General features: G+C 39.2%; 1 protein-coding gene across 2 annotated transcripts in view; it reads left to right on the forward strand.

Moving 5' to 3' along the window:
* The window catches only part of PTPN2 (protein tyrosine phosphatase non-receptor type 2), a 123603-nt gene extending 110290 nt beyond the window's left edge, over nt 1-13313 (forward strand). For both annotated transcript variants that reach the window (XM_073631297.1, XM_073631298.1), the window contains one exon: nt 12949-13313. In XM_073631297.1, the coding sequence (XP_073487398.1) occupies nt 12949-12970 (22 nt within the window). In that variant the 3' untranslated portion in view covers nt 12971-13313. The remainder of the gene's footprint in view (nt 1-12948) is intronic.
* Nucleotides 13314-14254: the final 941 nt, after the last annotated feature.

Raw genomic sequence — 14254 nt, forward strand, 5'->3', positions numbered from 1 at the left:
TTTCCCTCTAAAGTTGTTGGAGTTGACAGGTAGTTAGCAGCAAGGAAAGTATACTGGATGTTCACAATGCAGAGTCTTAACAATGGAGCTTTAAAATCTAAGTATAGTTTTTTACTCAAGCTAGAGACTTTCAACAGATAATTTTACATCCTAATCTCTTACAGGTTAGGGTGTAGGGTACAGCCAGCTCTACGGTATTAAAATGCTGTTTTTGCAAATCTCTACAACAGCCTGGCCAGTTTATGCCCCATGTAAAAGTAAATAAATTGGGTTGTATGTTGGCTGCTTTGTATGCAACATATTTTCCTATTCTCCTCTGAAAAAGGAGGTTTTGCAATATTGCATTAATATTTATTTTTAATGTATTTTCTTGTCTGTGTGTCTTTCCAGTCCTAGACAAGTGCTACATGTATAAGTTTTTCATTTTAAAATATGACCAAAGCGAAGTCTTTCTGTTCTTGTGGGTGTTTTTATAGTCTGTGAATGCTTTTGAAGATAATTTTGTCTCATGTGTCTTTAGTCTGTTGCTTGATTGCTGTGAATCTTTTGAATCTCTTCATTTCCATGAACCAGACTTATTTTGATATTTTATTTTTATTGTGTTATGGTTCACATATGTCATTTTACAGCTTCCAAAAAAATTTTGCAAATTTGTGCAGAATCCATTGCGTTTTTTTTTTTTTTTCTTTCTTTTTTTTATAGAATAAAGTTTTTTTCTCTATAAAAGAAAGATATTAGGGATGGTACAAGGGTGTGCACAATAAACACTAATTCTGTTTTTTGTGGCTTACAGTTGTACCTAGCACCTTGTTGCTTGTATTCAAGAAGCCCCTGTGTGTAAACTAGCAGTACCGAGAGCATGTGATGGCCTTTTTCTAGAAATGTTTTTCATTTGATTTCCATACATGTATCAGTTTGTAAAGAGCATCTGTGTACAAGTTAATTAATTTTGTATGTTTTTAAAAAAATTAGAATTCTTTTTCACAGTACAGCATCTAAGTTGCTGTTTTATTGGTTTTGCTAAGACTACTTGGAATAGGGGCCCATTCATACCGCTTCATTGTTGTGTTCTGTTAACATGCATCATATTAAAGCAGCCCATTCATTTTGAATAGGCCCCTAATGCAAGAAAATCGGACATGCAGTTACCTTTCTTCTAACACAATCCATGTTATGCTTCACTGCACATTAAAGCAACACAGTCAATTGGGGTAATGATCTTTAATTTTAATGTGCATTGAACAGTCCATTAACTTTTCATGGACTGCCAAAGCTCTGCATTGCACTAAAATTGGACATGCCTCATGCAACTTTTTTTAATGCAGTGCACTGCAATGCATAAATGTATCATATTTATGCGTTGATGGCACACCACAATTTAAATGCTTTGTTGGGATGTGTTTGAAAATGAATGGCACCGCAGTGCATAGCTTCATGGTAGGTGTGCTCCAAAAATGCACAATAAAAATGCTAATTTTACTACAATGGACTGATATGAATGGGCTTTGAGCAAAAAAAGTATTAAGAAGACCCCTGGGCAGCTACAGTTTTTAAAAAAACTTGGTGCTTTCACCTTCATAGTATCTGTAGGTTGGGGTCCTTGCACTGTTGAGAAGTCTGCAGTGTGGCCTACTGAATAGTGCTCAGTATTTTCCTCCCAGAAAAGTTTTTTTTCTCATACAGGTAGGATGGAGTAGCTGTGGAGTTCGCACTGGCATTCCAACAGAGATGTGCAAATTGACAGAAATGCCATCAGCTGTTTTTTTTTTCTTCCCGCCTTTTCTGTACACCCCAGAAGATCTCCGTATTCATCCATTTTTTTTTCATTCCATCATGCCTTTTAAGCTACACAGTCATGCACCAGGCCCTAGCATCCCCTTCAATTAGCAGTGCTTTCTGTTGGTACTGGCATACCCCAGGGGTAGCAGTCATACACAGGCGCTCTGTGACTTTTGGCTCAAACCGCCAGGCATCTGTCAGACAATTGCTAGCAACTTTGCCAACCTCTAATCGAAGCAAGCTTTTTTTTTTTTTTTTTTTTTTTTTTTTTTATCATCCTAATTGGCTTTTGAAGCAGCTGCCTAGGTTGCTTTTCCTATGTGCTCAGCAAAGCAATTGTAGATTGGTTGACCTACGTGGATTCATGTTTGGTTTTTTTCCCAAACCTAACTATGTAAGATACAGATCTGCCGTCTGCCACAGCAGTTAAATGGCTAGTTAAATTACACATGTTTATCACCCACAGAAGACATTTTTCTACTGTTAACATAACCTTTTGGCACATACTTCAGCACAGTATTGCGCTAACAGGCGCTACTGATTTCCGTGTTGGCAGTGTGAGTGGGTTTTCTCGTTGTCTGTCCTTATAGTTAATAAAGCACATTTCCCCCTTGTTTATGGCTACTAGCTGAATGTTTATTTTAGTTGGACCTTAAGCAACGAGCTGCGTTTTATGATCATGGCCTAAAAGTATAAAAAAGTATATACTAAAGTATAAGACCTTTCATAAAGCAGTTGCTTATGACCCATATTAGAGTGGAAATATTTTCTGGAATGTTCACATTTCCATAAACATGTCGTATTGATTAAAAGCATATTGGAGGTAAACTGCAGTAGAGGAAATCTTCCCAAGTATCCAAGTCTTTGTCAATCAAATTCAGTCATCCTTTTATGACCTACAATACAAGTTCACTAATGGGGAGCTAGTAGTATAATTCATATAGACACATATGTATAATTCCCCACATGCTCTGTTTCAATTTTATATTTGCCAAGTACTTGATGGGACCAATTTTGCCTTGATTTTTTTTTTCTTTAACCTTCCTTGATGGTCAACAAAATGCCAGTCAAGGGATTTTGGTTTATGCTGACTCATCAGTTTCACCAACTTAATACTTGCTGCAACAAGCACATGCTAGAGTCATGAGATTTTGCCAACACATCAGTGTTTTTTTTTTTCTGTTTTTTATTGGAGTCTTAAAGTTGAAATCCAGGGTGAACTAATTTAGTTTAAATGTTTTATAAGAGCCATGTGTATTCTATAAGTGGTTGTAAACCCCATGTTCCATATATCTGAAAGACCACTATCTCTACATAATCAGTACCATAATGTATTAGATCGCATTATTGTTACCTTTTCTATATCACTTTGATGTTCATTAATAGCCTGCAGAACCTGTCCGATTCAGTCGGTGTGTCGATAGCCCAGTGCTTGGGAGGGGAGTCGCGATGTCACCGGACTCCAGTGTCACAGAGCCCCTCCAGCTCTGCAGACTGAGGCACAGAACAGCCACTCCCAGGGGCAGCAGGAGGAGTTGGGAAGAGAGATCTGTGGACGCGGTGGGGGGAGACACGGCCACTTCTCGTGTTTGTGCATTTGTCTAATTATTTAGTCTGTCAATCACAAGAAAGGGGGGTGTGGTGACACCTTTTGTTTACCTGTGAATGATTTTTTCACTGAGGGAAAACAAGGAAGATTGCAGATGAGTGCCGGTGTTCTGACATATACTGTCCTCCTATCGGATAGTGTCCGCTCCGTACTGCGCAGGCGCAGCGCTTGCGCAGTACGGAGCAGAAGGAGATGCCGAAAGTGTCCGAAGTTGATCAGCTGACCATCAGCTGTACACGGCACTTCGGCACTTGTTAGCGATGGCTGTGTAAGAGGGCCCCTCGCGGGCTCGCTTCGCTCGCCGCGCTTCGGGCACGGCCTCGCTGCGCTCGGCAACTATTTATTCTCACTCTATGTCCACTTGGATAGTAGGGAATGAACCTGGACATAGGGTGAGAATAAAAGCGCAGGCGCCGTGTACAGCTGATGATCAGCTGTTAAACTTCGGAGACTTTCGGCGTCTCGTTTGTCCTCCGTACTGCGCCTGCGCAGTACAGGGCGGACACTATATGATAGGGGACTGTATTTGACAAGACACCGGCTTCTTTCCCAGCCAGACTGAGGACAGATTGCTTGTCCTGCTTTGCTGAATAAGGTAGTGTGTTCTTTGTAATTTGTTTTAGTTTTTTCAGGTTTACAACCACTTTAAATCTTACTGTCCTTTGGGTAATTCCTCCAGATCTGTGCAGTAATCCAGCAAATTCTAGCTATCCCCCAGTAGACTGCACTTTCATTGTTTTACAAGCTTTATTGGAAGTAATGCAAACTCATGTAAACAGACTGTGCACATAACATATTGTCAGACCCAATCCCACTCCTATGCATTTTGCCCCAATAGATACTTAAAGCAGATCTTCACTGCATCTGAGCACCACAAATGAAAAACACTATTTAATTTATTTTTATTATTCAAAGCAAATTTACCCATCCATCCATGTCTATATGCTTTATTTTGTTGAGAAATCACTTTGAAAAACACCCCCTAGCATTTATGGTCGTTGCCATCTTGAGTAAGGGTGAATGTTTCATGTAGCATTTACTTCCTGCATCTGCCATTAGCCCAGGCATGCATGCAGGAGAGTGTGCTTAGCTGAGAAACCCCTCCTCCTTCCCTCCCCTCCTGAAGAATCCTTCGACATTTGCCTGGGCAAGAACCCTGGAAGTAACTTTAGAAATGTGAAAAAAGTTTAACACCATTAAAAATGATATACTTTACTATTTATTTAATAATGCTAGCAGCATGAGAATTAAAAAAAAAAAATCAATGTTGAATGGGAGAGTGAAGTTCCACTTGTGTGACCCTCATGACTAAGCCTTTACTGGGGATAAATGCATTGAAGGAATAGAAGAGGGTTTGTCGATGAGTGGTGTTTTCATGAGTTTATCACTTGCAGGAAAGCTTGTTGGATATAAAGAATACACAATGAAAGTGCAGCCTAATTGTATCTGGATACTGCGGGGAGGAATAGATCCCAGTAGGTATGCACCAGTGACCAGTGGATGATCTGTAAGACTGTCTGAAGCAGTAATACTTGTGTATTATTTTTTCACTTTTTCTAATGCAGAAACTTCTGTAATACAGGCTGGTTAGTGTTGATCTTTTTATGTGCAGGGCATCTTGGCTTGTATCTGCACCCCTGTAGTTTTCTGCAGGCTGTTCTGTTCATTCACAGGCTAGTGATGATGTGTCAACACTTCTATTGAGCAAGTCTAGTAGTAGTCTAGTTTTTGACAGCTTTAGAAGATGCTGAAGTGCCGGTGCACAGAAATAAACTGTATTCCTTGGCAGCTGGACAATAGAAACTAGAATTTACCTCATTTGAGATCTGTAGCTAAGCTAATGTGAAGCACACGTGTGTTTTTATTTTTTATTTTTTTTATCCCCCTCCCCTTCCAAATAAACACTAATTAAAAAAAAAAAAAAAGTCTGATTTAATAAACAAAACAAAAACTCCTAATGTAGGTATTCACATTTCCAAAGTAAGACTTCACAGAAGTACTTTTCGTAACAATATTAGCTCTTAGCCTTATAGGTTCAGTTCACGTGCACTCCTCCAACCTACTACTTGATCGCCATTCTCCATGAGACTATCTTGCTTATTTTATTGTTCAGAAGACATTGGTGTTGTAGTGGAGAAGGAACTGGTCTTAGCTGGAAGGTTAAGGGCATTCGAAATGCTGGTGTTTGACCTGCTTTTTGACTGAGCAAGAAAAATGTTTTAAAGGAAATCTATATTGTGGAATAAGGATGTAGTTCTTGTCCTCTCCTTCTGTGCAAAACATTTCACCCCCCCCCCCCCATATTGGGACCCCAGAATGAGGACCAGGGTTGCTCTGCGCAGGTAAGTATAACCTGTTATTTTTTAAAAAGTGAAGCTTTACAATCACTTTATTTTTCAATGCTTTATTTATGGGCAGTTGATAAGTTATTTTATCACTTTATCCTGCTAGAACCAGACACAAATTTGATGTCTAGATACTGGAGTCGGCTATTCTTTGGTTTAGATCTAATGTAATTTGAGCATCGGAGTTTGGATGGAGGATAAAATAACCTTAAAGTAGAAGTCCACCCTAAAACTAAAATCCCTGCATCTACAGACATCGAATATCTAAGACTAACCTATCTAACCCTGTGAAGAAAAAAAAATCAGTATACATACCTTTTCTGCAGGCGATCTGACACGATCCCACGCTGAGCTGTCAGCCGCGGCTTCGCTGTGGAGGACGGTGCTGAGGACACCGTCCGACAACAGAAGCCCCATAGTAACTCTATGGGTGACGTCGTCCCCCCATTCATTTCACAGCCGGTGTCGGCTGTCTCCTCTGCAGAGCTTCCGCCGCTGGATATTGGGTTGGATTGGCTTCAGAAAAGGTACGGATGCTCATTTATTCTTTACAGGGCTACATAGGTTAGTGTTAGAATGTGCATGTCTGTAGATGCAAGGATCTTAGTTTTAGGGTGCACTTCCCCTTTAATGTCTTCACTCTGTGTGGGATACTGGTATCATTTTACTTGCCCAAACAAGGGGTTTATTTTCCGTATTGCAGAGGTTGTATCCAGCAAATTATTATTGGTAGGACCACTCCTTTTTATGTACACTGTTGCAGTGTGTAGACCTCGTATGTTTGTGCTGTTTTTATGTTTGTAATCCTCACTCTCATGCTGAAAATAGACTTTTTTAATTTGGTGACTTTTGTTTCCAGAGCTTTAAAGTGGTTATAAACCCCATTCATGAAATTTGACCTAGGCACATATATCTGCAGTGTTTACTTATCTCTCCCCAAAGTTGTAAATGCTGTGTCCTTCTGCTGCTCCATTCCTCTGTTATCAGCAGAGTCACTTCTGACAAGTTCTCAGACATGTGAGATAACAGCTGCTGGAAATTTGTGTCGGTGAGGGAGCTTGGAGGTAGATTAGCAGAGAGCCTGTCTATTCATAGTACAGCTCTGCATGTTACTTTGTTCCTCTGCCTATGTGGAAGGTGGGGGGGTGCCTTTTCTCCAATCAGCTCTTACACAGTAAAAGCAAAGACTCCACGCCCACTGCTCATGAGGAAACAAGATTTCTAACACAATCTGCACTTTCCAAAGAGTGTAGAAAGGGAAAGACCGCAGATCTACAAGTAAAACGTATGTAGGGAGATTTGTTTCATCTCTGTGTATCATCTGAGGCTGTTCACTTCACTGGGTATAGGAGAGGTTTTTGCAACCGCTTTAGTGGCTTCTGTTAGTATGTTTTTTTTGTTTTGCTTTGTTTTTGTATTGCTTTGCAGTTTGTAAGGGAATTTGAGCAGCATTGAATGCCACTTTAGCTTGTTTTTGTGATTTATAACTAGCTGAGGGTTTGCTGCATTGCATAACATGAAGAATGATACATAAGCTAAGCTTCTCTACAAAATAGACATTGCCAGCAGATAATCATCTGTCTATGTCAGGGATCCTCAAACTACGGCCCTCCAGCTGTTGCGGAACTACACATCCCATGAGGCGTTGTAAAACTGACATTCACAGACATGACCAGGCATGATGGGAATTGTAGTTCCTGAACAACTGAAGGGCCATAGTTTGAAGACCCCTGTGCTATGTGCTAATTAAAGAAGAACTCCTCCAAATTGTATCTGTTACCAACAATGTGTGAAAAGCAAGCATTGCATAGAATGCCTAGGCAATCTATAGAATTTATATGTCTTTAGGCAAAAATGGCATGAAGTGTCTGTTATTTTAATATGCTATATACTTTCCCTAGGCATTGTATGTATGTATGTATGTAATACATAGACATTATTTAAAACAAGTACTATTTATGCAAAGTATAAAAAGAGTCATGAATTGAAAATGCATTTATTAAAAAACAGACCTGTTTCAAAATGAAAGAAAAAATTCAAAATACAGTACAGGACTTTCTTACTGAAAAAGACCAGTATTGACCTACTTGTTGCAACATGCTAGTATTTTCTACTTTGCCGGCTTGCCTTTTTAGTGTTGCATTGAATGCCTAGGGAATGTGTAAAATAAGTGTTTTATACTTTCACATGCCATTTTTATCATTTTGTAGATTTTCTAGGCATTGGTGTCTAATTTCACACATTGATGGCAACATATCCATTATGTGGTCAGTTTAGATAAAGATTGTACGTAAAATATAATTTTAAAACTTGAATAGGGAGACAAGCTGCTTAAAGCGTTTCCCCTAGCAGAGTACAGGCTGTTAGGAGGGTAATCCGGGAGACATTTCAGAAGACCAGTGGTAGAAGCTCCTGCAGATGGCTACTAAGGTGCAGCTGGCACGTTCTTAATGAGTGATATAATTGTCCTCCACAGGACTTGCTACACAACCAAAGGTTAAGCAGTGACTCTTGCCTGCAAAGTGTGGTAGATCAGGGGAAATTACTGCACCTCCTTTGGCTATGTCCCAGGCTTATTTAATTACTAGAAAAGAGAATCCAAAATCTGAATGCAATATTGTAGTATAGTCTGAAAAATAAGCCTACTACTTGTATACTACTTGTATACTGGACTATATTAATGCCGTGAACATAGATCAATTTATCACTGATGCAATGAATAAAACATTAAGCTGGCCATATATGCGATTGAACTTTGGGAGCGATTCTTCAGTTCCCGCACCAAGTGGAGAGAGGAATGTCATCTGCTGGCCACTGGATTCAGGAGCTGTTTCCCTAGTACTGATACTGTCAACAACCAATCGAACTTTGAGCAGTGTATGGCCAGCTTTATTCACAACCAGAAAACAAATTGCTAGAAAAGGACTCTTGGTTCCTGCCTAGTTGGGGAACGGCTGAAAGATGCATTCTATACTATCCTATGAAAGACTGACATACACTAAGAGGGGATTCTTGATGAAGTTCAGTTTAGTTATGGGCCAGTTGGTTAGGTAAAATGGATCATACTTTAGAAGTAGTGTAATTCTTGGGGGTCCTTTCTGAGTTCTTTCTCTGAGGCATAGAGGCGACTATATCGTATTCCCCGAGAGCTCTCTTCAGGTTGATGGGGTTGTGAATGAATACACATACAACTGGTTGACTGTATTCCATGTAGTGTTTATTGAATTAAAGAACAATGCTGGAATATATTTTACTTTCATGATGCACAGATTGATTGATTGTTGATCGCTTTTTCCCAGTTTGAAGGCTTGTATAGTGAGTGTGGGAAGTTCACGGTCTCTGTCATTCTTTAACACACTGCCTGTCCTAGTACATCTTGCCAAAATTATATTTTGTATGTTTTTGTTCAACAGCCTGTTTGCAGCTTCAACAAAACAACTGAACACTTAGCTGAAATGCCTATATAGGAAGTATTTATCTTTTAAAAAGATTGTTGAATTTTAAATTCCATTTCTGTACTGGCAATGCCCACCCAAAGATTGCTCTGGAGAAAAGCTAATGCTTTCATTGCAAGCTTAATTTTACATTTTTTGGAGTGCATCAACTTGGTAAAAACCTAATTTTAGTAAATTACTGAAATAATAAATTACGTCATGCCTTTGGAAGAAGAGTACATGGACAACGTAAAATTTGGTTTCTGCATTTTTGTTCTGAAGCAGTTTCTTAAAGTGGGCCTATAGTCAAAACACAACTCTGCTTGAACTTAACTACCTTGCTTCCTTAGAAAAAGTATCAGAAGTCATGAAATTCTTGGCTTCTGCTCCAGGATTCTAAGACCGATTTATTGTGGTGACCAAATCCAGAGGCAATGGCCCCATGTTCTCTGCTGAAGGAGCTTGACTTTACCATAATTCTGGTCTTCCTAGCAGAGATCTCCTTAACAATTCAAGTAGCCGTTTACTTTGTGCCTGGTGCACTTTAGAAGATGAATTCTCCTTATGGCCACCCACTTTATGCCTCTTTACCAAATGACCCTTGTTTTTTTTTTTTTTTTGCTGGTCGCTACTAGATTTAAAACTTGATTTGTAAATGGTGCATTTAAATCTTTTGTTCCCATTGTGTGCATTGTCAAGTGTACAGTGTAAATACTACTTGCCAATTGATTCCTGGGGGCTCCCCTTGGGAATACTGACATTTTTCATTCATGCTAGTTGTGGTGATATATTAGAACTTGCAGTTGGAATGCTGACAGACTGACCAAATTCAAGGACAGCTTAAAAAAGAGGAACCAATGTCTAATAAGTACCCAACTAGTCCCAAGTATACTTGGCACCTTGATAAAAGGGCATTTGACATTCATGGACTTTGAATCTTGTTACCTTGCAATATACCCACAAGTCTTCCTCTGTGTTAAGTAAGGAACATTTAGTCCATGTTTTACTTTATCACTTTTTTGTATTCAGTTAAAAATAAATTACTTACAAGCACATGACCTGTCTGTGTCTTTTTTTCGGGTATAATTAGAGCAGTGATTGTTATATTATAATTCTTTGAAGAAAAAAAAGGTTTTGTTTTAGTTTCGGTTACATTTAAGTTATGACTTGCATAATAAAGTAGTAACGTTCAATTAATGGTTTCCTTTTTGCCCTGTTAATGAAATTTTTTTTCTATCTGCTCCTCACAGGGTCTTTTTTAAAGTGACCAGAGAAAGAAATATTGTCATTGCTCATAGCAATCAGATTCTACGCCTTTATTTTCTCCTGGTTTGGTGCAGAAGAATTAAAGCTGAACTTGGGGAAAACTACAAATCCTCCCTTAACTGCTCATTTATGCCTAGGTGACTGAGTACAGCAGTTTTACTTAACTGATCCTCTGCTCCTGCAGACTCCTCTGCACTGCTGGACCAGTCCACTGTAGTGTCGTCTCACCTGCACCCTAGCGGTCTAAGGTCATTTGACATAAAATCTGATGCAGGGACTATAGCAGTAGACATGAGGAAACTGAGAGACAGTCTACTGCAGAGGTAGTGAACCAATTGTTGTGAAGCGGAGGATCATGTAAGTAAATGTGCTCTTACCATCCCCTAGACCAGTGGTCTCAACTGTGGCCCTTTGCATGCTTTTAATCTGGCCCTTGGGGCAGTATTTCATCCACTGGTACCAACAATGGGGCTTAATTCCCCCCCAATTAATGAAGGGGTACAATTCCTCCTAATGATGGGGAACAATTCCTCCCATGACACCAGCAATGAAGCCTAATGACACCAATAATGGGGCACCATTCCTCCCACTGACCTCAAATGGGGCACAATTACTGAAACAAATGACGGGGCATTATTTTTCCCCACTGATGCATTTTCTACTCCCAATGGCCACAGTTCGCCCCCCCTTGAAGTCTGAAGGACAGTAAACTGGCCCTTTGCTTAGATAGTTTGGAGACCCCTCCCCTAGACTAAATGAGCAGTTAAGACTTGCAGTGCAAGACTTTCAGTTTTACCTTAGCTCAGCTTTAAAGAAAGAGTTGTTTTTTCTAAACACTTTTTAATGAATGACACCTACACATGGTAATAATCTAATTGCACTCCAAGAAAATGAATCTTCCATAAGGATTGTTCAGGCATGTTTTTTTCCCTTAAATAAAAAGTCCAGTTTAGTGGACCTTTTCTATCTTCAAGTGGAACAAACCCATTCATTTTAGTGGTTTCCCAAAAGAAATCTCAAGTTATAAATGCTCAAAAAACTTATAGAACCCGAATTAAACATACATGCTGTAAATATTTTATGTTGTGTTCTAATTTATATTCTGTTTACCAGTGCACGCACAATGTATGTTGCATTCAAGACACACGTCTAGTGATAACTTTCACAAGTGTCAGTGTGCTTATGTCAGCTCTTGACAGATCTTTCAAGCCCTCATTTGGCCAGTGTCATAGCTGATCAGGTGTGCAACACCATGGAAAATGCAGATCTAAATTGAAGATGGGATTGCACCGACTTCATATATGCAATGCTACAATCTTAATGCAGTACTATGTTTGTCCAACAGATAAGTCTCCTGTTTTTAATATAGAGTCTTACTTTAGTCCCTGCCGAAAGATGGAAGCCAAATGGATAGTTTTATTAGCACCATTAAGCTATTTAATTTTCTGAAGTAGCATGTGATCACCGATGGAACAAATGGCACTCTGTTGTAAACAAAACAGTAGCGTGTAACAGCCTAGAACAGTGCAGTGCTGCAAGTGTGCAAGATTAAGTGCTACATTGTGCTCTGTATCCTACATCAAAGGTAGCCATTTACTCTACCTGTTGGCAATGACTGAGCTACTAAGAAAAAAAAATGGCGTAGTCATAACAACCTGTAATGTATGAGATTTCCTGGGCAGAGATAAATTGGGACTATTCAAATAAAGGAACAGATCAGTCTTCAAATAAACAAATATATTATTTGTATGAGTTGAATTACTTTTTTATTCAAGAATCTTACTTTACTCTTATGGAGGTGATGCATTTTATTTACAGCTTTTAGAAACCCAGGGACACCAAGTTACAACCTTTCTGCTTTATTTCAAGGGCAACTTGAAGAGCAACTAGGAGCTTCAGGTGCGCAACAGGTTTAATGATGTGGTCCTAGCTAATGTCACCTGTCACTATTCTGTGTTAATCCTTGAATACGTGTCCAATCCTCTTTTTTTTTTTTTTTTTTTTTTTTTTTTTTTTTTAAGTCCTAGAAATGGAAGTAAGCTAAAACCCTTGTTTTCAGGTTAGCATATGGCAATGATATTTTTTTTTTACGAAACTCTGAAAATAATGAATTGGACGCCATAATTTTAACACCTGTGGGGATTAGTCAATGAAGTAGTGCAATAATCTATAGCAACCACTTATAGGATAATGAGGAGAGAGGTTTGCCTTTGCATTGTGTTTTTTTTTTTTTTTTTAATAAACATAATATGACGGACTACCTGGTAGCATTGTTTTGTTGTCTAGGAGAAATGTATTCTACAGTAATGAGAGAATATTTGGTGTGTAGAAAACCACAAGCTACAGCTGTTGCCATAGAACCGTTTTATATAGGGATGTCATAGAAATAAGTTCCATTTCTTACCTGTGTAGGATGATTTTTTTTTTTTTGTGGGTTGAGGGTGTTTGTTTTTCCAAACTTTTATTTTGCCTTATGTTACTGAATTGGTCATTTTTGTTTTGCATTGTGTCATAGGCCGAGGCTCCTCGATACCTAAACCTGTGCAGCTTGTGACTATTCTACAGCAGTTACACTGAGAGTCCATTGACATGCAAAGCAAGACATGAAACCCTCTTCAGGAGAATATGTGAGGTTCATTAATGTGCTGACCTCATTGTGTTATCTGTTTACCGCGTAAACGTCTCCAGCCAAGGGGGTGAAGGACATCACCAGCATGAAACTTTGCAGACCAAGTTCACTTCAAGTATCGTCGGGTGTTTTATAATGCATGTGTTCTAGAATCTATGTAAGATACAGTAGAAAAGTACTTTGTATCATTCTGCCATTTACAATGTATTTTTATACTTTTTGGCAGCATTAAATATTTTTTTAAAACGTTACTGTGATTTTTTTTTTTTTTTTTGTATGTGGTAAATGGATATATTACTGCTCTGTACAAAAGGATGGTTAGTTTGCTGCTTTTATGATGCCAAAGAGTTTTCTTAACTCTGATGATATGGGTTACAATCACTTCATATTGTTGTTGTTGTTATTATTATTATACAGGATTTATATAGCACCAACAGTTTATGCAGTGCTTTACAATATAAAAGGGAGACAATACAGTTATAATAGAATAAAATACAAGAGGATTAAGAGGGCCCTGCTCAGAAGAGCTTACAATCTAATAGGGTGGGGCAGGTGGTACAAAAGGTTGTAACTGTGGGGAATGAGCTGTTGGAAGTGGTCGGAGATTAGTTGGAGACTTGATAGGCTTTCCTGAAGAGATGGGTTTTCAGGGATCGCCTGAAGGTAGCAAGAGTAGGGGATAGCCGGATAGGTTGAGGTAGTGAGTTCCAGAGGATGGGAGAGGCTCTGGAGAAATCCTGGAGACGAGCATGGGAGGAGGAGATGAGAGAGCTTGAGAGCAGGAGGCCTTGAGAAGAGCGGAGAGGACGATTTGGGTGATATTTGGAGACAAGATTGGTGATGTAGCTCGGGGCAGAGTTGTGAATGGCTTTGTATGTTGTGGTTAGTATTTTGAATTTAATTCGCTGGGTGATTGGGAGCCAGTGTAGGGATTGGAGGAGAGGGTTGGGAGACACTGAGCGGTTGGTAAGGTGGATAAGTCTGGCAGCAGCATTCATGATAGACTGAAGAGGGCATAGCCTATGGAGAGGTAAGCCAATGATAAGGGAGTTGCAATAGTCAAGGCGAGAGATAACAAGGGAGTGAACGAGGAGCTTGGTGGTTTCATTTGTTAAAAAGGGGCGAATTTTAGAGATGTTACGGAGGTGAATTCTACAAACTTTTGACGATTGGATTTGAGGCTGAAATGACA

This window comes from Aquarana catesbeiana, linkage group LG05 (assembly GCF_042186555.1).
Source record: "Aquarana catesbeiana isolate 2022-GZ linkage group LG05, ASM4218655v1, whole genome shotgun sequence".
Lineage (NCBI taxonomy): Eukaryota > Metazoa > Chordata > Amphibia > Anura > Ranidae > Aquarana > Aquarana catesbeiana.